General features: G+C 53.4%; 4 protein-coding genes across 4 annotated transcripts; 2 read left to right on the top strand and 2 right to left on the bottom strand.

Annotated features, from left to right (window-relative positions):
- Positions 1-7: 7 nt before the first annotated feature.
- TGME49_227960 (PCI domain-containing protein) lies at positions 8-4,291 on the bottom strand. The gene is made up of 3 exons (XM_002366378.2): positions 2,958-4,291; positions 2,616-2,781; positions 8-1,540 (listed from the first exon to the last, which is right to left on the bottom strand). The coding sequence occupies exons 1-3, from the start codon at positions 3,711-3,713 to the stop codon at positions 942-944; spliced, it is 1,521 nt and encodes a 506-aa protein (XP_002366419.1). The 5' UTR covers positions 3,714-4,291; the 3' UTR covers positions 8-941.
- A 3,380-nt stretch (positions 4,292-7,671) lies between these two features.
- Positions 7,672-13,931, top strand: TGME49_227952 (14-3-3 superfamily protein). The gene is made up of 5 exons (XM_018780187.1): positions 7,672-9,589; positions 10,135-10,293; positions 10,747-10,921; positions 11,385-11,614; positions 12,064-13,931. Exons 1-5 carry the CDS (start codon positions 9,148-9,150, stop codon positions 12,324-12,326), a joined length of 1,269 nt encoding a protein of 422 aa, XP_018636082.1. The 5' UTR covers positions 7,672-9,147; the 3' UTR covers positions 12,327-13,931.
- TGME49_227948 (peptidase M16 inactive domain-containing protein) lies at positions 13,122-25,696 on the top strand. Its single transcript, XM_002366377.2, has 13 exons — positions 13,122-15,609; positions 15,987-16,111; positions 16,688-16,951; positions 17,658-17,878; positions 18,690-18,784; positions 19,391-19,562; positions 20,070-20,135; positions 20,359-20,536; positions 20,926-21,080; positions 21,546-21,797; positions 22,103-22,453; positions 23,118-23,522; positions 24,098-25,696. The coding sequence occupies exons 1-13, from the start codon at positions 14,249-14,251 to the stop codon at positions 24,371-24,373; spliced, it is 3,921 nt and encodes a 1,306-aa protein (XP_002366418.2). The 5' UTR covers positions 13,122-14,248; the 3' UTR covers positions 24,374-25,696.
- On the bottom strand, positions 25,034-25,663 carry TGME49_227940 (hypothetical protein; the record flags this gene model as incomplete). The annotated part of the gene is made up of 1 exon (XM_002366376.2): positions 25,034-25,663. The coding sequence occupies one exon, from the start codon at positions 25,661-25,663 to the stop codon at positions 25,034-25,036; it is 630 nt and encodes a 209-aa protein (XP_002366417.1).
- Positions 25,697-25,751: the final 55 nt, after the last annotated feature.

The following is a 25,751-nucleotide window of genomic DNA, read 5'->3' on the forward strand; positions in this document are numbered from 1 at the left end:
ATTCCGCGAGCCACTTGATCCGACACACGCTAGAGTTCCGAAGAGGCTGGTCTGTCGCGCGCAACATAATCTGATGCCATTCAGGCCTCTGCTGCTTCTCTAACTAGATGTTGAACACTAGCAAATGCACGAGAGGCCTACGAAGAAGGTAGTGTGTAGACGCTAGAGGGGTCCTTGGAATCACTTAAAGGACAGACAAGGTGAGCAGCTATCGTCGCATGCTGCGTAAGACGAGACGGTCGGATTCCCTGCTCTCAGGCAGAATTGTGCCGGCGCCAACACGATAGACATTGCAATCGAACTTCCGTTGTTGCCTGCAAACGCGTTTTTTTCGGGCTTGAGAAATGATGAATATCCTTGTCAGTGGAGTCTGCTGTAATACTTGAGCTCGCACAGTATCCGGCTGGAAAATAATTTCTACCACAGTCGAGGGCCTGCTAGCATTTATGCCAACAGGGAGTTCCACTCCGTATCCTAGGTCCTATAGAGTTTGTGTTCGATTTGAATGATCCAGTTTAATATCGCTGTTCGTTGTACAGAGACACGTTTACCCTATTCGGTTTCGTAGGTTCCCCGTCTGTCTGTACACCCAGAGCGGGGAAAACCTGTGAAGATGAGAGGGCCGTGACCTCTGTGGAGTCTGGTGCCTCGAGAAGATGGAGCAGCCGGTGAAAAAAGTGATTTTTTGACTGAGTTCAGAAAATGCCCCTCTTCCCTCGATGCAGCGTCCCCGACAGCGCGTTGCCTTTTCTCGTCTGCGGTATCAGAGCCCAGGAAGTAGATTTCTGCTTCGAGAAACGCGAGTCTGTAACCAGCATAGAAGCGGAGCACTTCGTCGTGAGCCTGCGGCAGAACTTCACTCTTCCACACACTGGAGCCCCCGTTCTCCTTCTTCCGGCGCGCGCCAGGCCTCCCGAGCAAAGGCTGCATGCGCGCGGCCACTAGAGAGCTTGCAGACTCTTTTCGTAGAGGGTGTCGACGACTTGCGCCATGTTTTTGATGGTCGCGAGAGCGTCGAGGTGCATCTCGGGGAGCACTTGTTCCTCAAACAGGAGCAAGACTCCTACGCCCTGGTCGAGCGTTCCGTGGAGCTTCCCGTCGAGAATCATCGCACTCAACTTCTCCTCGACTTTGGGGCCCGGCAAGCCGATGAGTTGGGCGACGTGAGCCAGCTCGACTCTGGAGAAGGGCCGCAGCAGTTGGAGCAGATTCTTTTCTAACAGGTTTTCGTAGAGTTCATCGATGTGGTGCATGAGCACTTCGTCGCCCTCCAGCTCCGTCGAAAACTCGTGGAGAACTTCCTCGAACTTCTTCAGCGAACGCTGCTTGTGGCAGAGTGCAAGCTCCCGCATCGCCTCCAGGTCCCGTCTCGTGTTTGAGGCAGCAGCGCCCGCCTGTCTGTTGCTGGCGGAAGCCGCGTCCATCGAGTAGTACCGCAGTCCTTGCTTTCCAGTGAGCAACGAGCTCACTTCCTCTTCTTTTCCTTGAAGAATCTTCGACAACAGCATGTACTTCAGCGCCTGCAGCGCTCTCGACGGACCTGAGAGAGTCAAGCAGATTGGCAAACGGATTCGCTGTCGCCGCCTCGACGCCTACGGTGACATGTGGGTTTCAGGTAACTGAAACAGTCCTGGACTTCAGCATGAAAGCGCTTCGACAACGGCATATCCGGCTCAACGCCTGCAGAGCTCTCAATCGATGTGGAAGCGCCTCGGAAAACACAGCAGGAATGACGAAACAGAACGCGGGAAAAGCCTCTGCTTTCTCCAGCGAAACTGAAACTCAAACGCATCCGAAAAACCACAAAGGTCGTCGCCTTGCCGTCCTCGCGGCACCCTCACGCACAAATGCACTGTGGGGGTCGCAGGCCATGCAAAAGAACGGACTTGAGAACTGTGGCGACCGCCAATTGAACCTGAGAGTAGTGGTGCTTGGAGACATGTGACGTAAAGTCGAGGCGTTCAAACAGAGTCGATATGTTGTTAAGCGAAGCCCATGCAAGATTAAAGCTGCGAGCGTGTACGGAAGAAGCCGTTTTCTTCCCCCAACGAAGGAGTGAGTCGTGAGATTTACTTGAGAATTCAACATGTTTGAGCAGCTTGTCAGCATGTGGGGGCGTTTCAGACATGCCCTTTTCCTGCCTAAATTTATGCACTTAAAAAAGAAAGTCCTGGACAGCACGAAACGACCTCGGATCCAGCCAAGGCAGGCCTTCTTGAGCTCGATCGAATTTCTGTGCTCAACACAAACCGTTTACGCCACATGTATGCGACAAGCACAACGACGCTGAAGAAGAAGCTGTGTCGCGTCTACGCGAGGACAAGCTCTGTTTTAAAAATACGCGATCGGGACATGCGAGCACCACAGACCGAGCTCGCATCCGGCTGCGTCTCCTCACACCCCCCCGCATGCAGCGAAAGAAGCGTCCCCTTCTCGACGACGTCGCCTCCTTCGACTGGACACCGGAGTTGCGCGTTCAACTGCCTCCTTCCGCGAGGCAAGTTGCAGTTCGATGCCCACCCAGCACCCGCAGCCGAACGGCCAACGGAGAGAGCTGAGACGACGTTTTCTGTTCAAAGCCGTTCTTGAAGTGGAACGCAGTTCGAGACTCTCACCTGGTGTCGGGGTGCCTTTGGCCGCTGCAGCGACCGCAGCTCCAGCAGCACTCGGTGGCCGCTGAGAGTGGTGAGCGGCGTCTTGAGCACTGAAGGCGTCGAACGCTTCGAAGAAGTAGGAGAACGCCGTTTTGTAGTCTCGGTCTTGGGCTGCGAGGATGCCAGCCTGCGCCACAGAAGACAGCGGATCTCAGGACAGATTCTCGCACAGCTGCTGCAACACAGCGAGTGCAGAACGGCGCGAACACCGACGAGCGATGACGGGGCTTTCCTAACGTCTCCGGCGGTGCGCGCGATCGCCGCCGAAAAAAGCACACAACTCGAGGAACCGCAGCAGCGTACCTGCAAGTCGATGTCTCCCTGGAGAAGAGGGGGACAGTGAATCGCGTTGGCATTCGTTCTGGAAGCCGTCAGCGCCGCGCGAGCCTTCGGATAGTTCTTGACTTTGAACTGGAGTCGCGACTCGATCAAGTGGATCTCCACCAAGAGCAGCTTGTCGTCCAACTTCTTCACCTCCTGAAGCAGCTGCTGCAGCACAGGCTGCGCCTGCTGCAGCATGCCCAGCTGGACGTACACCTGCGCAAGGCGGATCTCGACTCTGTGGCGGAGGAAGGTCCGCTTCTCGCCCTGACACCAGGGAATCACTTCTTTGCAGAGTTCGACGAGAGCGTGCTCGGCGCCGGGGAGCTCTGCCACGGCGTCGACGAGGATTCGCACAAGTTTCGCGGTTCGTGCTTTGGCCAGAAGCGAGAAGAAGGGCAGCGACGACCGCATCAGCTGCTGGAGAGACTCGCAGTCCCCCTGGCTCGCGTAGAGCGAGGCGAGGAGAGCAATGCCTTGCTCCTGGAGGCGCATAGCTTCCTCCACGCTCGGTGGCGGAAGCGGTCGTTTCTCCACCTGGGGGTCTTTCACCGCACACTGGTACGCGAGTCGGTTCGCTTCTTCAATCAACGCAATCGCTTTCTGGGGGTCCGCGCCGACCAGGTCCTGGCCCTTCTTCAACAGAGCAGCCACGCTGTTCTCAGCCTTTCCGGTTTCTCCACGCTTCTCCTCGGGAGGAGCTTCCGGTGTCTCTGACGGCTGCGCGGAGGGCGGCATTGTGACGGACAATTAAGACGAAGAGAGAAGGAAACAGCTGGAGAAAAAGACACTCGCTCCAGAATCAAGTGCGAAAAGGAGTGCACACTGAACGCGCGCGAAACGGGAAGGCAGAACCCATTTGGGGGTTCGTCAGACAGCTGAGGAGACCTACGAAAGAGGAGACATACATTCGACGGGAGAGTTTTCCTCGAGTCATGCAGGAAGTGGAGAAAAAAGCGTAGAGGCGCGAGAGAAGACGACGAAAAAAAAGCTAGTGAGACGCAAGCTGAAACTCGAAAGTGGCGCCCGCCCGGAAAACGGACCTGAGAAAAATGTGGATCCGGCACCACGGGAACTAACTCCCGACTCGCGGCATCCTCACAAACCGACAGAAAAGAGCTGTCAAAGAGGCGCAGATTTCGCAAACAGAAGGAGGCAGGAGCAACGCGGAAACGGCGCCTGCTTTTTCCCTGCAGACATGCAACAGCCTGAGCTGGGACAGCCACAGGTGGTGGTGGTACAACCGCCGCAAAAATCTCGGTCTGGATCGCTTTTCCTGGGGGGCAAGTGCTGTTTTCGAGGAACTTTCCGATTTTGTCTGTTGCACTGCCGCGGACCCCATCTAGCATGTCTGCGCAACTCACGGGAGGTGAAATTTGCCCCGTCAGTCACAGAGAACAGTTCGCGACACAATGCGCGTGCATGCTGGTCAAAAGTAGAGGCTTCCGGATGTTCAAGTGAGTCGCGACAGGACCTTGCGCCCTTTCAAGTTCACAGTCGGCTACTCAACTCAAATTCAACGAAGAATCTTGGGTAACATCGTTCTGGTGCGTGAAACTGCTGGACACCACACGTTCGAGGAGTTAATGGCAGAAACCTCATCGTTTGTAGAACAGAAGAAACAACCACACCGATGTCGAGGCCCCCACTAAATGCAGAACACTACGGGTTCCCCCCTCCAGAACTCTATAGAGACAGCTACACCTTCCTTGTAATTACACATTATCAAGTGGGCTTCTCAGGTTTCCGGAGACGTATTTCTTCTGGGGAGTGTAAGCTGCGAACTGGACTCCTGGTTTAGAACTCAACTTCAATCGAATAAACAGAGACTTCGAAGTACCTGGAGTACGACATACGTCTCCAGTTTCTACGGAACACAGACAGCGATGCTTGTTGTGATTGCTGAGATACCGATAACGGAGTTCTTTATGACTGTTGTACGCCACCACCCCAGGAGACCACTAAAGACAGCTGAAAAAGTGTTAAGTACTCAAAAAAGTGTCCTTCCGTCCCCTCGTTCGCAGTTTTTTAGAACAAATGGAACTGTAGATGAGCGGAAGGCGGCGATTGAACCTCTTAGTCCTCCCAAAAGGTTCATGGCAGTGTGCCGCGCGTTCTTCAAGTCCGTTCTCGGCACTCTGAAGGGAGTGAATAGGATACAAGACGCGAACAAAAGTGGCGGAGTCACGACGTCTCAGCGTCGAAGGACGAAAGAGCCGGAGTCGTTTTTAAAAAGTACTCTAGTATGATGGTAGTGTCGGATGTACTGCAGTAACAGAACTTCACGGGAGTGAAGGACTTTGTGTCTACAGCATGAAGAGTTTTTTTTGCACAGCAACTCTTCTGCGCAAACCGTCTCGTTAGATTCGCCGCAGAACAAGTACCTCAGGGCTCTCCAGTTGATGTTGTCTTTGCTTCTTGACATCGCTAGAGGTGCCTGCCTCCCCTTTCAAGCACGCCTCATGTAGAGAGCCAGGAAGAGATTGGGGAAGCAGCCAGGTGTAGATCCGCCGTCCACTGTTTCGTGTGTGGCGTCGAGTTGTTCTGTTGTCAGAGAGGAGCTTGTGTTCCTGCAGTTGATTCCTCAGACGGCTTTCGTGGAAAACCTTTGTACTTTCGTGTCGGCCCCAGTTCGGGGGAACCCAGTGCAGCAGCAGGCGGCCGTCTCTGACGTTCGCGAGTCTGTTCATGTCCAGCTGTTTGACAGTTTCCGCCAAAGAGCCTTTCTACTCAAGTCTGAACATGTCCCGAGTCTACGCTTTCGTCTGTGGAGAGCTGTCTGAGAGAACAGTGGATCGAGTTCGTCGAGTTACTTCTCCGTTTACACAAATTGAGTTCTACAGTTCTGGACCGCGGATCATTTGTACAGAGACAGTATCTACTGGGACTGTGTTCGTTACAACACGTGGTCTAGCAATGGCCATTATGTTCGCAATGCTGGTCTGGTACGAAAGATATGGCAACTGCCTCTCTGGGCCCACTACGGTTAACATGGGTCCCTGAGAATCTAATCCAGGGCTCCGCCTTGGAAGCTGAAACGCAGTCACAGTTCAACCCCTTGTGTAACGCAGTTATTTCGTGTGAGATCTGTTATTCTGTACCAATCGATCTACACTCATGACGTCATTTCGCCGTTTCAGATAACTCTAGGAATCGTTGTCAAGTTCCTGGTATCTGTTTACCTCATTGCGTAGCTAAAATCAGACCGAAACAGTTCACTAGCTGTGCGAGGAACAAGAGACTCGCGTTTGTTCTTGGGGAGACAACTCGGAGAAATCGAACTTGGGGACACGAAGCGCCCGAACGCGTGACCGGCTCATGACGTCGTGGTGGTTTTCGCACTGAGTTTCCAGCAATTAACGAGGCTTTTCCAGCGAGTTTCGGCGGCTTCTCCGTTGTGCATGCACTCGTCGTCTGGTGTTTTGAGCTCTGTTCGCAGTTCCAGCTCTTGTTTGAGTCTGGTGGTCACAACGACTTTATTGTCGGCAGTAACTCCCCGATATAAAGAACCAGATCGCCTTATGTCTGCACGCGATTTGCGTGTCTGTCAGGTTTCGAAAGATGTTCACAGTGGCAGCTACACTTTTTCACTCATGCGCCGCTTCCATTTTCTCTCATGATGACGAAACTGGTGTTCCAGCATCGACCACTCTGTTGGCGGAAGACGCTCGGCTGATGTGAATACTGCATAGAACTCCCACCTCCCGTGGCCGTGGAAAAAGACAACCCAGCTGAGGCTCCTCACTGTGCTCCTTTGGAGTCTCTGGGATGTCACACAGGCACGCTAGTTCTTTGTTTGGCCATACAAGACCCCATAAAACTCCAGAAAAACCTCGGATTCGCGATTTTGTCCACAGAAACTTTTCCAGGTCGGTGCGTCGTTACGGCGTTTCATTTGTAAGCGTACAGATCTTGTTTCATGTAGTTTCACGGCCGTACTCAAACGGAACAGCCTTCTTTCGCACCTACAAGAATAAGACTGAAAGACATCGGCTATACCGGACATCTGCATAGTGTGAGACGAGTTGATCCGAATCTCGGATGGTTTCCTGGCAGTGACAAGACTTATCATCCTCTTCACGGACTGCCAGCACCGGCGTTGTGGTCATTTTCAGGGATGCTCTGTGGAAATGCAGTGCTTTTTCGAAAACGCCAAACGCAGGAGATGCCTGTCCCAGAGAATTTCGAGTTGCTGAGGATTCAGGGTCAACACGGTGCAGAATCCTCATAGCGCAGCTTCACGCGACTGATTTCTGGGCATTAAGGGAAAAATCTCCTATGTTTGGATTGTGAATGTAAGAGTGTCAGTGTCTCGCTGGGATGGGGGTCGGGACAAGTTTGGTTTTCGCGGCACCCTTCTGACACGACAGAGAAAGTGGGCCTTCCTACCAAGCGGCGACATCGTTCCGTAGAGTGGATCAAGAGAAGGCAGGAGTGTTGAGCTTCGAAAGGAGGATATTCGTCGCCGAATACCAGCAACATCCAGCGTATGCCGTCATTCGTCCCCCGGGTTTTGGCAAAAGACCGTGTCGAGTCTCTATGCTCTGCGCGCTCTGTTGCGCATGCGTGTGGCCGGCGCAAATCTTGAGTGGAGGAGCTTTTGCCTCTTTGCGGCATGTTCGGCCAACAGCGAATTTCAGCACACTCCTGCGAGAAGAGTCTCCTCGTGTGGGCTAAGACATCCGGTGAATTTCTTCTCGTGGAGTTTGCCTGCGTACCACGAGTGCCCGTGCATCGACAGTCCCGTACACACAAGTTGCACAATTTCAGCGTCGCTAGTCTCGGAAGGGTCCAGCTGGCTCGACGCCTTTGAGCGTTTACTGATAGGAAGCGATGCCCCGGTCGTGCCATGAGGCACGAAGTGCTTCAGAAAAGAAAAAAGATTTCTCCTGCCTTCGCTTCGACACTTCCGAGGAGTGCGAGGCAAAAAAACACCAAAATGCATGAGTTACCCTGCCTGGTTCGCTGTCTCGAGGCGCCGTAGCATTTGCTTGTTCCGAGTCATGCTCGGCCGAGCATCGAGCGTTCGGAGACACGCCAAGCACATTTTCTAAAACTACGTGTCGGTTCGTAAATGCAGGATTTTTTCGGTTGTCACTTTTCTGAACTCGAGAGAGTCGTCGCTAGCTACCATTTCTCCGCGACCAGGTGACTTACACGCAGCTCGCCACTGCTTCCGTACTCAAAGTCTGTTTGTCTTCTAATTGCATGCTCCTCGTGCCTTTCATGGTTTCAGCGACTCATCTCTTTCCGCGTTTCAGGCCCTTCGTTTACAGCGTCCTCGCGACTCTGCAGATTCTCCCTCCACACTGACCCTCCACTCTGCTGCGTTTCTCTAACGTGGCTTTCGTTCTCAACACCGACCAAGATACACTCGTGGGTTCCTCCCCGGATTGGAAGCACCTCTCAAAAGTGTCGTCCAAGCCGAGTCGAGAAATCTGCCGCAGTTGAAGGGTCTCGCGGACAGAGTGTGAGCTTTGTCTGTGGGGATCTGTTCACCAAGACGGGAAAGGGAGTCACAACTGGCACTAGGGACTGCTGGGATTGCTAACGCGAGTGATACGAACATGTTTCGAAACGGAAGTCAACGCTTTTTTGCAGTGTATAGAGTGCGGCTTTTCTTCAAAGTACCAGCCCGTTTTGGAAGTTTTCGTCAGAGAACGGCGCAGCCCCCCGACGGCGTCGGTCGATTGGTGAAGTCGCATGAGTCCGAAAAAGCAGGTTGTCACGGCTTTCAACCGTCCACCAACTGAACAGACGCTTCAGAATCCAAGAGTCTTCACACTCAGGTCACACGAAAATTGTCGAGCGCGGCATTTTGCCAACGAAAGAACATTTTCCACACGACCCGAGATCGGGAACGGTACGCGTGGTATGAACTGCCGGCTGTGACTCACCGCCAGGACTTCATAGAGCGATTCGAGTTCACCGCTTGTGGGGAAGTCAACAGGACTTGCGCCACAGCGAATGTAGAGGTGCACGCTACATTCACACTTTTTTCTGTGTTTCTGAATCGATAAAATTCCAACTCCCGCGCCGCCACCGTCGGACCAGACAAACGCGCCCATAGAATCTGGGAACCCCCCCGAAAGCCAGTGTGTAGTTTCTACCTTTCTACGAAGTTGAGCGACCCCAGCGCTTCTTGCGAAGAGTGGCTGCTCTGGACGGCGAAATGTCGATCTCCCTCGCGACACTCCCCCTAGCAGGGGGGCTGGCTGTTCCGCCGCAGGAGAAAACGCAAAGATCTCAGTCTGGCGCACTGCGTGTGCCTTCTTCGCCTCCCACCCCCAAGGCGGATCCTTCGACTCCGGAGCATACGAGTGCTTTCGAGAAATTGAAGATTCACCAGATCGCGATGCGAGTGGTGAAAGTGGCGGAACTGCAGCGGCGCCTGCGCCATAAAAAACTGGCACCTCTGCAAGACGAAGAACAAATTGCAGCTCTCAGTGGAATTCGCCTGGAAAACGTCTTGGCTTTTCGCAACCTCGTCAGTGCAACAAAGCGTGCGACTGCTGCCTCCGTTCCTATCGGAGAAAAAGATCCACTTCTCGGCAGAACTACGCTAGCCTTGAGCATCTTCAACATTCCTACAGAAGTCCAAAGACGCATCACGGGTACTCCTCTTCTTCCCTTTTGGGCGAAACTGCCGTCTTGTGGGCTTGTCACGAGCATACGCTTTGCCTGCTTTTCAGCCGCGACTAGGGAGTCAAAAAATGCACTTTCCGAGCGCAGGTTCAGTCTTGTGTTTCAGGTGTGCTTTCCCCGAGAAGGGACGTGATCACCTGTTTCCTGGTACCGTCCGTGAACTTTTTCTTGAAAAGAACACAGATCACTGTTGAGTTTTCTCGTGCGGATTTCTCGTCAAAAAACTGCCTACGATGTGTGCTTGACCGATAACTGTATCTGTGCATCAGCAGTCAAGATGTTTACCGCTTTGTCTCGTCCCCAACGTCACAGTTCTGCATGTGTATGTCATGGACATGTAGCAGTTTCGAGCCTCTCAAATGTGCGGCGTTGAAAGAAATGTTATCCTCATCCAGCTGCGCAGTTTTCTGTCGCACTCCGTTTGCACGGAGTCGAGATCCACGTGTCTTGTGTGATCGCCGCAGTCCTCTCCCGATTCCCCCCTCCGTTTCTCGATTTGGCACTGTGGATGCAGACAAAGACAGGTGGAGGCGACTCTTCCCGGCCGCCCGCGGAGAACGACCCGGTGGCGGTTTGACATTACTTTTTCTGGCGTTGATGGCTGAAGCTTGTCGTCGATTTGACGAGGCGGACGTCTACGTCATTCAGCTGCTCGTCCGCAAGGCATCTCGACGTGAGTTGAAGGGAAAACGCTTTGTCCAGTGAAAAGGGTGCACTCGAAGCTCTGTTGAATCGGTTTGAGGTTTTGGGGGACTGATGGAGTGCGTCTTGACCCTGGCAGGCTGGGAACGTCGACCAGATCAAATGCCACAGCCTCTGCCGTATTCTCTCGCGTGCTTCAGTTCACGTGAGTTGAGCAGCGTATAACTGAAGCTCGAGTTTCACTTTTCACTATAGCCTGCTGTCCTCGTTGAGGTCTCCACAAATGGGACCTCGTAGAATGCTGTTGGACCGAGATTTCTTTTCGCTTAGAGCAAGTGCGAAATCCTTCTCAGTCCAGGATGCGTACCACCTGAGATTCGAGCTGTGAAACCTGTTTATTCGGCAATCCTTGACGCCTGCAACTGTAGGCCATCGGCCGCTGTCCGGTCCACTGTGGGTGGCCTGTTTGTGTGCTGTTCTACAGTTGAGGAGCTGACAGAGGAAGAGAGAGCGTGTGTCCAGCGTGCGTTCAATCGCCGAATCCAACGAAGCAAGCATTCTTTGAAGCAGGTGACGGCGCTCGAGAGGGCCTTCGACGCTCGACGAGACGCTGGACAGCCGAACAGAACCTACCGACTTGCGGAGGTAGCAGCGTACAAGTAAGAGCTGTTCGGCGACAGAATAGTTCCGATCGTTTTCCTCTAGGTTCCAGAATTCCATTCTATTAAGCACATGCTCCGATAGAAGAAAATTTTCTCCAACACACTGGATCCACATCCTTCTGCGTGTCGAGACAACAGAGATTTTCGACTCCGTTTCTCGGGTCGGTATTTCAGCTGTCGTCACGTTTCTCAAGCTCTGAATGCATCTCCTGGGGAACCCCTGCCTGGGTTTCTCCGTCGAAAGAGCAGAGGAAGAGCAGCGTGCGAGGATGAAAAAGCGCTCTCTATCAGACGCATGGTTTCCCTATTTTCTTAGGTTCTGCATTTCCGGTGACTCAGATTGTCGTTCGGCTCGAAAGCACTCAGCCAGTCACGGAGAGAGTCAGTCACGAGTCCAAAGCACAACTCTCGGTCTCTCGTGGTTAATTCGGGTGATCTTTTTATTCTCCCCACTCTGCAGAGAGAGACTGAAGGACGACATCGTCCGGCACTGCTACGCCATCGTGTGGGCAGTGACTCACCTAATTATGCCGAGTCCTGGATCGGCCGCGACGCAGATGTTTTCTTACAAGTGGATCGCCACGGCCTTTCGGCAGGTTACGCAATTCACTGACTCCGTCCCTCAGTACCAGTGCCTCCAGCTCGCGGAATCGAACTACCAGCAAGCAGTGAACGTCGCAAAAACAGACAGTACGTGGCAGTGAAGGACACGCAGAAGGGACAGAGAAGCTGGGAACACACAGGCAGAATAGTCTCTCCGCTGGAAGCACTCGTTGGGCGTCTTCGCTTCAAGAAGAGAAGTCGTGACGCCACTCCTTCCGGCGATCTGAAGGAACTTGTCCAGAACGTTTCAGAAATAAGTGTTGCTCTAGACGCCGTGTCAGTCGATAAGCCGATTTCCCGGACAAGTGTGTGAAAGCATGCGCAACTGCCATTCGAAGGGAAAGGCGTCCTTTCGTTGGCCGATAAAGCAGTCAGGAAGACCGTGACTTTTTTCTTAGGAGTTTCCCCTTCTTTTCCGCGGGAATGACACGGCAAGTCTTTTTAAGGCTTCATCTCAAATTCTGTCTACGTAGTCATGCCGAGCTGTCTTCGGTGGTCAGTCTAGGGTTTTAGCCTCTTGCGAACTGTGTCTTCAGCGACCCTAAGGCCTTGCGACATGCTACGGATCGAGACCCTGATCAGCTGGGCAAATTTTCTGTTTTATAATTTGGAGAAGCGACAAGAAGCGTTGGCATCGGCCCGCGAGACACTCCAGGAAGCCATTGCTCAACTCGAAACGGTGCCTGAAGAGCATTTCGCTGAAGTTGTCGAGGCGTTGCAAATTCTCATGAAAAGCGTGTGGCGATGGAACCAAGAAAGTCGGAAAGACGCCATGTACGACTGGTGGTCAAGTTTGTGAAAGCTTGATTTTGAATCGAATCAGCTGAAGCGACAGTAACTTGTCGCAGATTTTCGGGTATTTCCCCAGATTTTTGAGCAGGGTTTGCGACCCCGTCGGTGGGTTACACAGGGATGGGGGAGCGACTTTATACCGACCTGTTTGGGGGTTCCAAAGTCGTCTTACCAAGAACTAATGCGATCTCTTATTTCCTCGCATCACTTTAAGAAGGGATGTCTAAAAACAACAGACCTAGGCAGGGTTCAGATTTTTTGGAATGACACCTCATGAATCTGTTCATGACGACCCGTTGACGTGCATGACGCAGAGTGACAGCATCGTCCATTTGAGAAACGAACACTTGCACACAAGGTGTTTCTCAATGATTTTAACACACGCCAACAACAGAGACGCTTTCATCAAGGAAACTCTACTTGTAAAAAAATTCACAACAGGACACGCTTCGATCTGTGCCGTCACTTTACCGGCTACTCCCGCGTAAGTCGGCTCTGTGTTACGCGCCGCTGCCTTCTGTTTTGAAGCCACTATTCCCCTCCCTAGGAATCTCGATGCCCAGTTTGATTGAGGGCGCCACACGGAGAACCCTCTTTTTCATTTTTGTCGGGGTCGATTCGATCGAAGGAAAGCTCACTAAGTGACTCCGCAACCGCGTGTCGTCGTTCGTCGCTCTGCATGCAAAGAATGCCGCTCTAGTCCCGAAGTCGATTTTCTCGCTTCCTCCCTTGTGTCGATGACCACACGCGCACTTTCCTCGCGGATCTGTCGAAGTTTTCTCTTGACTTTGTGCGTGCGGTTTTTCTGCCGTTCAACGAACCCACAAGGGAATCTTGCCGCTAGACTTTGAGGCTGAAGTGCGATTGCTGCCACGGAACGCCGTGTAATAATAGCGTGCCGAGGGACTGAGGGGCACTCTGAAACGTTTCTTTGTGGCCTCTGCGACGTCTTCCGCCTCGATTTCTAACTGTTTCTCTACAGTTTTGTAGTTTATCACTCCAACATCCAGACGCCACACCGGGAAAGAGTGTGGGGGTGCACTACGTTTGAGGTAGGTTCCGCGTTTCACCGAAGTTCCGGTGGCTAGCGCCGTTTCTCGGCGTCACCCCGTCACGCATCGCACGATAGAGTCCTCCCTTTTTTGCAGCGGGCATGTAGCTTGTGGATTTTTCTCTCGTTTTCGCTTCTGGTCACGAGATTCCCGGTTTGCTGGTTCGCGAGATCCTGACGTCGCCGGGATGCGCCGCGTTCGTACACTTCGCCGGCGCATTTCTCGCCGTCGACAAGAAAGCGCGTTCTGGTCGCAGAGACAGCGTTGAAAAGGAGAGATGGCGAGGTTGAGAGATTCGCATGCAGCACCGGAAACGCAGTTTACTCATGACCGACCTACAACCGTGGTGTCTTGGTCGCATGAACGACAAAGCTTGGCAGCTGGCCCGCAGCCGCCTTTCTCGCAGTCGCCGCGGATGGCGCGAATTCCACATGTCGATCGCCCGTGTTCCCCGCCATAAAAAATTGCTACGATTGTCACCATTTGTTTTCTGAACATTTGAAGCCTCACTGCAAGCAACCACGCACGCATCTTTGTTCCCCTGCGCCGCTGCTGCCGCGTCGACTTCGTTGAGGGACTCCGAAAAAGTCCCGTCGAGTAGCTTTAGATCGTAGCATTTCCGCCGCATCCTGAGTCCTTTCGGACTCTTGAGGACCCTATGGGAACACAGTCTGCTCGGGGGTTTGCATGTTTGGACGGGCGCCGAATGATTTTAAAGTGTCAGTAGAGAAAACTCCACCACAGCAAAGCGTTCTCCCGCCCCCGACTTGTTTTCCTTTCGCTCTTCCTCCCACATGCTATCCGCTGTCTGTCCGTGCTGTCTGTGCTCTCTTTGCTGTCTTTTGCGTGTTTCAGGTGGTTTTCTCGCTGTCAGCGCATGCGTTTCTCCGTTGTCTCAGCCCCGATGGCGACGCCGTCGACCGCGACTGGGTCACCTCCGGTCTCTTCTCCGTGCTCTTCGTCTGTCCAGCGCCGAGGCCTGTCGCTGGGGAAGCGAGCGACCATTCCCAGTTTCTTGGCGAGCGGCCGTCGGCCCGCGGGTCTCTCCTCTGTGTTGTCTTCGCCGATCCGTGCGGCTGCAGCGATCAGTGTGGCCGCAGCTTTCGCGAGTCAGGTGCCTTCGTTGACAGCTCTTCTTTCCTCGATTTCCTGTTCTTCTCCTGCACCGAATCCTCTCGCCTTCACCTGTTTGCCGCCGCCTGCCTGTCCACTCCCTGCACAGAAAGGTCCGCTTTCGACTCCTGCTGCGCCCAGCACCCCGCGCGAAGTCCCCAGATCTCCCTCGAGCGCCTCCGCCTGGGCCTCGCCTGCGTTCAGCGCCTCGTCGCAGTCGCCGTGCTACTCCGCATTTGCGTTGCCTTCAACTGCGAACGCGTGGGAAGGACGGCTCTTCTCCGTGATGCCTGCCGCCGCGCTGAGCAGCGGCTCGCGAGGGGCGTCCGCCGCCCAGGCCGAAGGCGCTGGCTCTCTGACGACGCTTGCAGCGCCTGCGCACCCTGCGTTCGTCGTGACTTCCCAGGACACAGTGCCGGAGCTGCATCTGGCGGTCACTGAGTACGTCCACCGGAAGACAGGCGCCCACGTGGTGAGCTTGACTGTGCCGTCGACTGAGAAGGAGAAAGTCTTCTGCATTGCGTTCCGGACTCCAGTGGTGGACTCGACAGGCGTTCCTCACATTCTCGAACACAGTGTGTTGAGTGGCAGCGCCAAGTACCCTGTGAAAGAGCCGTTCGCGGAGCTGCTCAAGGGCAGTCTGTACTCGTACTTGAACGCGTCGACGTACCCCGACAGAACGCTCTACCCCGTCGCTTCCGCGAACGACGAAGACTTCTACAACCTCGCGAACGTCTACTTCGATGCCGTGTTCCAGCCTCGCGCTGTGCGGGACCCCGACGTTCTCCTCCAGGAAGGGTGGCGCTTGGAAGTCACCTCCGAAGACGAGAAAGAAGCTGCAGACGCCGTGCGTCTACGCGGCGAGGACGAGGCGCCCCGACCGCGCGAACGGAGGCGGAAACTGGCCTACCAAGGAGTCGTTCTCAACGAGATGAAGGGTGTGTACTCCTCCCCCGAGGCGCTGCTCTGGAAGGCGCAAATGCAGACGCTCTTCCCCGATATCCCCGCCTACTTCCACGACAGCGGCGGCGACCCAGAGGTGATCAAGACCCTCTCGTTCGATGACTTCGTTGCCTTCTACAACCGATTCTACCACCCTTCGAACGCGAGAATCTTCTTCTGGGGGTACGTGGAGAGCAGAGACGGGGAACGACGACCAGGGAGCCTCTTCGCGGGGGGTCGGAACTTGCGTTGTTCGCGCCAACGGTCACGGCTGTTGCCGGGGAGGGAGGAGGCGGAACACCGAGACTTTCGCGAAGAGGGGAAGGACGCGTCTACCCAGACGCGTGAGCGACGGGAATCTGCCTGTCGACTCGAAGCTCGCTCTCCACGTTCTGGAAAACTGCGAAGTCCCAACATATATTGTGGGGGAGAGAGGATAGTAGAGATGAAGCTGCAAAGACATGTTCGCGAGGACGCAGTCCCGTCGCGTTCTCCTCGTGTTCGTCTTCCGCTCTCGTTTGGACGGGGAAACTGCGGCTGTGCGTCGGCTGTCCCTGCAGGTCAGACAATGTGCTCGACCGCCTGAACTTCGTGGATCGAAACTTGAACAACTTGCAAGTACCCAAGACCTGCGACCGCGCCGTTGAGGCCTCGTCAGCCGTCCCCAGCCAGCCGCTCCTTCCAAGTCGGTTCTCATCGATGAGAGTGGGGAAGACTCGGAAGTTCCTGTCTCCTCTACCCTACGCAAAAACCTACACATGCATGTTCTTGCTTTGAGCTGTTTATTTAAAAACACACAGTTTTAGAATCCTCCGTGCAAAGAACGTTTTCCGATGTGCATGCGCGAGGAAATGTAAAACAGCGACAGGTACAGAGACCCAAGATATCGACCCCATGGTTCACATCGTGTGGTGAAACTGAACTCACTCATTTTGACACACAGGACGCATATATATATATATATATATTTATATATATATATTTATATATATATATATTTATATATATATATTTATATATATATATATATATATATATATATATTTATATACATGGCTGTTTCTCTGTATGTCTGTCTGCGTACACTGTAGATTTATGGATGTGTATATACTTGTCGGTATGCGTCTATCTCGTTCCCCGTACACTAACTATTTGCATGTAGATGCGCGCTTGTGTGTATACATCTACGCGTCTCTATATGAGTTAGAGAAGTCGCAGGAGGCTGGACGCGCATGGTGTGTTTTTTCGGGGGTCTGTGCAGGCCCGCGGCGCGTGACGAGGACGTTTCCGGCACCTAAGGAGCAGCTGGAGGACTTCGTGACTGTCAGCATGGTGCTCGATCCCCTGGGAGTCGCCGTTCCAACTCCTTTTCAGCGCCAGACGCTCGGCGTGTTGACGCACCTTCTTGTTGGCACAAGTCCGAGTCCGCTGTACAGAGCTTTGACCGAGAGTGGACTCGGAAAACAAGTCATGGGAGAACTCGAGGACGGTCTGAAACACCTGATTTTCACTGCGGGCCTCAAGGGTACGGTGACCGCTTTCGATCCAACGTTTCGCCTCCTCTAGGTCTTCAGAGGATTCTTCCAACGGAACAGTTGCGCTCTTCGCTCGCGCTCGAAACAGCGGACACAATGAGACACACTGAGAATGAAGCCGTGCTGTCTGTCCTCGAACTCTTGCGAGTTGGATCGTTTTTCACAGCTGTAGCCTTGCATGCAGACAACGCATACTTTTTTAAGTCCCCAGACGCCCTCTGGGTATCCTGGGGAAGACGTCGACGCAACAAGGCTCCCTACGGCCTCGTGTCTCGTTTTCAGGATGTCAGGTTTGTAAAGCTGTTCGGCTGTGGAGACAGACCTCGCTAAACATTGTGTTTCTTCTGAAAGTCGACATCCACGTCTCGTCTCTGCATGCGCATCCCTTGTCGAGACGTACACTCTCCCATGTGAAGCTCAACATCCGTCGACACACGCAGGTGGCGGTCTCATCGATTCATCACGCTTTCGTTCGTGTCTCTTGTCACTCTTTCCTTGTTTCCGCGACCTCAGCTTTGTCTGTCTCTTTATGACTCACTCCTCTTGGTTTTGTGATGCCCGGCGTCTTCTTTCTCCAACTACTAAAGCGTTCTGTGTTCATGACGGAGTTTCCAGGGCGACGCGCCCCGTCTGCTTCTGCGTTTCCGCGCGTCAATCAAAGCCGTCCCTCTTCTCGCGTTTCTTCTCTCTTGGCAGGAATCCCTCAGCAGAGCGCTGAAGACTCGAGCGTCGTCGACAAAGTTGAACAGATTGTTTTGGACTGCCTAGAAAAACATGCGCGCGAAGGCTTCTCGGAAGAGGCTATCGAGGCCGCGATCAACAGCCGGGAGTTTCTGCTGCGAGAATTCAATACAGGAACCTTTCCGAAAGGCCTGGCCGTCATTCGAGAGATGGCTGCTCTGTGGACTGAAGACAGAGTGAGTTTCTGAAGAACGATGGACGATGTCGATTTCAGCCGACTTCGGCAAGAATCCTCGAAGAAGGAGTAAATCTTATTCCAGATTTTTTTTCTGCTGAAGAGAGCGAGTCTCACAGTTGACGCTCTGTTGCTCTCTACGACAGGCACCATTCTCCTTCCAGTGAAGACTCCCTGCTGTCTCACACGGTGCTCGCTGTTGGCTTCTGAGTTCACACGAAACGAACGTCTGTCACCACTCCAGCGTGGAAGCAAAGATGAATCCTACCGGCAGGAGACAGACACAAAGTTAACGACTGCAGTTTCCAGCGCATCGTCCTAGTGTCGCAGACAGCCCTCGCGAGACAGAGCGGACAGAAGCGTTGGCTTTTTCGGAAGTGATTCAGCTGACGCTACGCGCAATGCAGGGGATGTAATGCACTACTGCGCAAACGGAGGAGTCCCGTAGTTGGGAGAAGGCGCCGTTTCCGACAGAAACGTCGCACTCTGTTACCGCAGTTTACGCCTGAGTTGTTGGACCAAGCGAGCGAATATATTAAGTCGGCGCCTAAGTCGCTCGCGCCCACATTGGCTTGAGAGGTTTCCTTTCGCGCAAGCTGCACGACGTCTTCATGATTTCCACGTTTTTTGCGGCAGTTGGGACGAGACGCTTGCAATGTCTGTGTCTCGGAGGTCGCCTGCATGCTCAGGTTCTGGATAAAGATGCGTTCTTCACTACGCGCGCGTTTTCTGCAGGAAGAGTCCGTTTTTCAACTCAGCATAAAGCTTTTCTAGATTCGCGAAACAGAGTCTTTCGTTGGTCTTTCTCGCAGGACCCCGTCGAAGGTCTGCGCTTCGAGGAGCACTTTGAGGAGCTGAGGCGTCGACTGAAGAGCGGAGAACCGGTCTTCCAGAACCTTCTGCAAAAGTGAGCTGAAGCTCTTAGTCTCTTTCCTCCCTGATGCCTCTTCTCGCTTTCTCCCAGAAAGGAAGTAACAAATAGCGCAAGCATCCAGGTGTCTGCCTTTGCGCTGTGTTCTTGTTAACATCTCCAGGGTCGATGGGTGCGTTTGCCTGTAGTGGGCCTGCTTCATTGTGTCTCGGCTTCAGCGGTCGTGCAGCTTCTTTTCTTCTTGTTCCTTCCCGACAGGCGGAGGCTTGAGAAAACGTTCCTGTCTGTTCGCTTCTTGACGTCAAGCTCAGCTCACTTCCCTTTCCACGCGCCCTGTCCGTTGAGGATTTCCAGATCTCTGTCCTGCGTTGCATGCATCGGTGTCGTTCTCGCCTTCTCGGTCGTTGGCCTGGCTCTCTCCTGGAGTAGAAGGGTGTTTTCCCTGTTTCGTTGCAGTGCTCGTTCCAAGTTCGTTTCTCCCGAACTCGCAGCCCCGTTCGCGGCGTGATAGACTCTCCAGTATCTCTGCCCTTCAGGGCATCCTGGTGTGAACGCGGAAATTGTCGAGGCTTCATTGCGTGCTCTGTTTCGCTGCGATTTCGTCTGTTTCAAACCGCGCTTCCTCTCTCTTCTCTCTCTCAGATTTTTCATCGGCAACCCACATCGGGCGACCATTCATCTGCGGGCAGATCCCGACGAAGAGGCGCGGAGAGAGGCGCAGGAAAAAGCGGAGATCAGCGCCCTTCAGGCTTCACTCTCGAGCGAAAAACTGGACTTTCTGGAGAAGCAGACGAAGGAGCTCAAGGCGAGACAGGTGAGGCTCGACCTTTCAGCTCCCTGCAGAAAAGGAAAAAGCAAAAGAAAGCGGGAGCTCATTTTTCCAGGTCCACGTTGACGCGGAACATTTGCGAAAGAAGCAAGTCCTTCTTGACATCGAAACTCGGAAGGTCGAAATCTCTGCTGCCGCAGCACCTGGTGATCTGTGAAGAGAACGGAAATGGAGAAGCGGGATGCGAGTGGATTGACGTTCACACCACAACGTGTAAAGGGGGAGAAGCGAATTCTTTGTCAGGCGTTTTGCAGGTTTGAGTAATGTCTGGGTCACCTCTGTGTGTTGCACAAAGAACAAATGAGCAAGTAGAACAGAACGGGAGGTGATCTGAAGGATACACTAGGTCGCGTTTGAGAAACGACAAGGCATTTTTTTGCAGCCGTGGGGAGATGTCCGCGAACACAAAACTTTGGAATTCGTTTTCAGGTGCGGAATCAGCATGCTGTGCCGTATTCAAGTGAATTCCTTTTGCGTTTTTTGCTTTTTCAGATGGCCGAAGACCCGCCCGAAGCTCTGGCGACTCTGCCCACGTTGAGTCTCGAGGATGTCGACAAGGTGAGGAAACGAGGAGTGACTCTCGAGTCTTTGCTGCAGGTGTCGCGTTGCCTGGGAAGGATCTCGGGTGCGCACCGCGTTGTTCGTCTCTCGTCGTTTCGGGCTTCTGCGTCTTCTCCTTTGCGTCTCCACTGTCTCTGTGGGGTGGGCCTTCTTCACTTTTCGTTCGGTGTGTCTTCTTGAGAACGCACGGGGAAGAGATTCGTTCTGTCTTTCCTCTCAGGAAGGCGAGGAGATTCCGACCTCAATCGAGCCTTTCCTGGACGGGCGAGCCGCGATTCTTCGTCACGTACTCCCCACATCGGGGATTCTTTACGCCGACGTCGCGTTTCCCCTCCACACGCTGGCCGTTGAAGACCTCCAGTACCTCTCCCTCTTCTCGCGTCTGACAGTCGAGGCAGGCAAGGATCCTGGACTGTTTGTTTGCATGCGCAGCGAACTGTTTGCCTAGCGTCGCGCAAATGTTTGTACTCGTCGTTTGTTTCTTTGCATATTTTCGGAACTGCCCTGACCGTGAAATCATGCGTCTCCGTGGAGGTTTTTACAGGAGTGTGTCGGTGCACAACTGCATGTATGAGAGCCGAGTCCTGGCTGGCTGCACTCGCGTCCTCGCGTCAGCCGTTCTTCGTGGTTGAGCGGGTTCTCTGCGGTCGGCTCCGTCTCCGTGCTTCTCTTCTCTCGATGGCGAGTGCGTGAAGTCCTGCGTTCTTCTCTTCCCCGATTGCGTTTCTCTCTCTCCGCGCTGGAGCCTATGTCCGGTGGTCGTTTCTCTCCAAATCCCCTTTTCCAGGCACTTCGACCAAAGACGAAGCGACGCTCATCCACCACATTGGTCGGTACACGGGCGGCATCCTTCCCGTCACAGACATCCGGACGCTCCACGAAAAACAAGATGAAGTCGCAGATCCCTATCTCTCTGTCGGATACTTCGTCCTCAAAGGAAAAGTAAAAGGAGACACCTCGTTCGAGTCCCTGCTCGTCACGTGGAGATAACGCAAGAAACTCAATCAGTTGATACTGCAAGAACACTCATCTCTTTTCTCACTCTAATACATGCATTACGGAGGCACACACATATCGACGCATCTACATATATATATATATATATTTATGTATATTTATGTGTATTTGTTTGTATATTTATGTGTGTTTTTTTGTATATTTATGCATATTTATGTGTGTATCAGATGGTAGCTTTGCACTTTACATATGCATGTCCCCCTGTACAGGCGTTTCTTTTGTGGATAAAACGAGTTCGTGAAAGGTGCGCATTTTCGCCGGAGGATTTTCTGCCGCTGCAGATTCCTGGGAGAGGGGAATGTGAATTGACGAGAAGGGCGTTTGACACCCTTCATCTTTGCATGGCGTTCCCTCCCGTCGCTGTGGACCTGCGGCAATTTGCTTTCGTAGGTGCTGAAGCCGCATATTCATGAGTTGTTCGCCACGATGGCTGAGGTGATGACGGACGCGAATCTCGGCAATGCACGGAGAGGCCGAGAAATCTTGAAGGAAACTTTGTCCTCGCTGGAAGCTGCTTTTCTTCACTCTGGCCATGCCGTCGCAGCCTCGAGAATTCTGGCCTCTCTGACGACCACAGGCTACATTAGCGAACTGAGAGGAGGCTACGCGTACCTCGAGTTCATCAAGGATCTGAAGAAACAGGTATGCAAGGAAGCGCTTGCAGTCGGGGCGCCTTCCTCTTTTTCTCGTTTACTGCGGATCTCTGCACCCCGATGGTAACACCTTGCCGCCTGCACAGTTCATGCGATATGCCCTTCTTCCACCTTTTGTGTTTCGTCCTCTCTTCATCTTCTTCCTTACTTCGTCCTCCCCTTCTCTTCCTCTTCCCTGCTTCTTTCTTCTCGCCTTCCCTTCTTCTCTTCTTGTGTTCTGCGCTCTTCCCTGCTTCTTTCTGTTGGTCTCTGTATGAATCGCGTCTCTGTTGCTTTCCGCGGGTGTCTCGTTAGGCGGACAAGGACTGGGCGCCGATTGAGGCGAAGCTGAAGTCGATTCGGGGCAAACTCTTGCAGGCTCAGCGAGAACAGCTGCTCGTGAATTTGACCGGAGAGGCAGACGTTCTCGAAAAAGCGACGTCTCCCTCGACTGCTGGCGGCCGCGCACTCGCCGCGGCCGTCAAGGCTATGCGTCGCGACCCTCCGCATTCTCATTCGCCTCATTCTTCTCGCCACTCTCACACTCTTGATGGCAAGCGAGCGGTGACGCCTTGTCCGTGGGGAGAAGAACTGAAGAAGAAACGCGCGCTAGTGCCGACGAAGGACGAAGGCACTGTTGGAGAAGGTTTCGTCATTCCGACGCAGGTGAGAGAACGAACACACGGTTCCTACGTCCTTTTTACTGTCATGCCGAGGGTGAGGGACTGAAGCAGAGAGGTGTGTTGAATCCTGGATTCTTCAGATGACCCACAAAAAGGATGAGAGACGAAGGCGAGAGAAAAAAAGAGAGAGAGGAGAGGAGAAAGAGAGAAGAAACAAAGCGAGAGAGAACATGTGCGACATGTTGGACAGAAAGTAACTTGTGAGTGTTCTTGGCTTTCTGAGAGTTTTTCTGTTGAGACCGCTTCGTTGACACCCCCGCGAGACTCGACGACATCACCTCTTCTCGAGCTCGCCGATTCCCCGAGCAGTTCCCTCTGACCAAGTATCCGTCTCGTTTTTCGAGTTTTTTCTCTTGTGTCGACTCTCACCACGTAGATTCGCGCCAGCAAGAATCCACGACCCGAAGCGTTTCCTTCATAGATTTTTGAACAAGGTTCGAGTTCCTCTCCTTCCATCCCCGCGTCGATCTCTGGCATTTCCAGCGTCTCGTGGCTGCGTTCAACCTCGTGCGACAGAGCGTGAGCGAAGCCGCCCGTCTTGCGGCCTTCGCGTTTTCTCTTGTTGCTTCTTGCGTCTCCTTCGTCTGGACGCTGCTGGATGCTCATTCGCTGCCGGCTTCTCTTCCCTCTCTCTCGGTTCCTTCCAGGTGAACTATGTGGGCCTGGGAGGGCGTCTCTTTAAACCTGGAGAGCCGTTCTCGGGATCGACGGCGGTGGCGACGCGGGCGCTGTCGACCGGGTACATCTGGGACAGCGTCCGCGTTCAGGGAGGCGCCTACGGAAGTTCGTTCCGCTCGGACTTCACGGGGATTTTCCTCTTCACTTCCTACCGAGATCCACACCTCCGCGAGACGCTGCAGAAGTACCTCGGCGCTGCAGAAGCGCTTCGACACTTTGCAGAAACGCTCGACGAGCGAGCGAGGACGCGCGCCATCTTGGGCGTCATTCGGGACCTCGACCAGCCGACGCAGAACGATCAGAAAGGGTACCGCGGCCTCTGGGAGGCGATACAGGGTCAATCGAAGGAAGATCGACAGAGATATCGAAGGGAGGTGAGAGTGCGTTTTTTGAACTCGAGACAGAAACGACTTGTGTCGAAACAAAGAAGAACGCGTCTGTCACTCGGCGCGTACTCCACGCAGCCGACTCAAGCAGGGTCGGCATCGACGTCGAGGAGTCGTTTGCTTGTTCTCGATGTATTGATGCATCTTTGCTGCTGTAACATAGTCTTCTTTCGTTTTCCTCATTCTGCGGTGGCTTTTCCCCCGTTGCCTCGTCTTCGGTCTCCTCGCTTCCCCCTTTCTCCTCTCCATCTTCCCCCTTTCTCCTCTACCTCTTCTCCTTCTCTCCTTTCTTCTCTCTCCTTCGTCTCTGCTTCTTCATTCGTCTCTTGGTTTCTTCGCTTTCGTGTCTCGACAACTTCGTTTCTGTTTTGGCCGAGACAGCCCAAGGCGCTCCTCTGGGGAGGCGTAAGGTGACCTCGTTTTCCCCTTTTCTCCGACTGCTTCCGTTCGACGTGGTTTTCTTCAGTTTTTTCATCTCTCTTCGAGTGTCTTCCTGTTGCGTCTTTTCTTCTTTCGATTTTCTTTCTCCGGCTCTTGCGTCTTCCGCCGACTTCTTTTTTCAGGTGCTGGGAACAAGTCCGGAAGCGATTCGCGCGTTCGCCCAGCGCCTGGAGGCGAGTCTGCGGGGTGAGCTGCGGAGCAGGACGCTGAAGGAGTACACTCTCGACCGGGAGCGCGTCGCGGATTCTTCTCTCCCGGAAGATTCCTTCAGAGCGAGAAACCTCGTCACGGTCGTCGTCGGCAGCAGAACCGCCTTCGACGATGCTGCACGTCAAGACGCAGACCTCGTGTACTCGCTGAGAAGCGTCATGGGCGACATCAAACCTAATGCTAATTAACTGAGTTAAATGGCGAGGCCAGAACAGCCGTGAAAAGAATAGAAACCCAGCGGATGCAGCGCAGCTGCAGGCCTGAAGCAATGCTGAGAACGAAGACAGCCAGAGGAGCCTCGGCACTCCCGTACGGCCAGTCCCGTGGTAACCTCGAGATGCCCATGCAACTGCAAAAAGCTTCAGAAAAGGACATCTGGTGGAGCTGTCTCTACAATGGAACAGAGACATTCTGTTTGTGTGTGTGTGTGCATGTATACATGTGTACATGTATGATGCATGTATATATATATATATATATGTATGTATATAAATATGCTTGTATGCCGAAGGCACTTCTTGGATGTTGATGCATGCGTATGCGTATAAGAGTGTTTGCCATGAGATCGAGGAGACAAGGGGGAGCGAAACGAGAGCTGTGAGAAGCGAGCGACTGTATCGGGAACCGGGGGGGCGAGAAGCGGCACCTCGGGACGAAGAAGAGGAGCAGAGAACAGTGGAGGAAACGGAAGGAGCAGAAGAAACGAGAGACAAAGAAGGAAAGACCGGAGCGGCTGACCAGCAAGGCTGATGTCCCTCTGCAGGTGTGAGTTGAGGACGAAAGACGAGACCGGAGAAAAGAAAGAAGATACAAAAGACAAGAAGAAAGACGAGAAGGAAAGGTTCTTGTCAGTGGCCGCCACTGTGCGCAGAAGGAAAGGATATGTCTGTAAAGACCGCTGCGAGGAGGAAACTGAAAGTCAGAAGAAGAGAGGGGAAGAAGTGACCAATGAAGAGGTGAAGAGCAGTGGAGACATCGCGAGAAAAGCCGTTCTCTTGCGAGTGGAACAGGCTTGAAATGTGATGTTTGGACATTTTGGAACTGCGTTTTATGACTCGTTTTATTTCCATGAGCAAACAGAAGGAAATTCTGAAGACTTTTTCACCACACACTCTCTCGAAGCACCAAGAGCGTGAACGAGAGAGAGGCACCCACTCAGAAACAGATTCTGAGGACGAGAAGCGCCGTCGGTAATGCAGGGACAGCGTTACAGTACGAACACCCAGCAAAGGAGAGCGGTAGAGGAACACAGAGAAGAAAAAGCGATGCGAGAAGGGAGCCGCGGGCGCGAAAGGATGCGACACAGAGAGAAAGAGGCTACAACGAGACACACATAGAAAGGGAATCGTGGAAGACAGGCAGAGAAGGAGAACTCGATAGCTACCGACAGAGGCATAGAGACAAAGGAAATACAAGGAGGCCAGCCTGGATCGAGGAAACTGATGCGCGTCCACGCGACTAGAGACCGAGAGGCGCATGCCAGCGGAAAGTGGAGGAACAGAAGGAGTCGCTTCCTTTCTTTTTCTTCTCGAGTGAGCACAGAGAGGCCGTCTGTGAGAGGGTGCG

The sequence above is a fragment of the Toxoplasma gondii genome, chromosome X (assembly GCF_000006565.2).
Source record: "Toxoplasma gondii ME49 chromosome X, whole genome shotgun sequence".
NCBI lineage: Eukaryota > Apicomplexa > Conoidasida > Eucoccidiorida > Sarcocystidae > Toxoplasma > Toxoplasma gondii.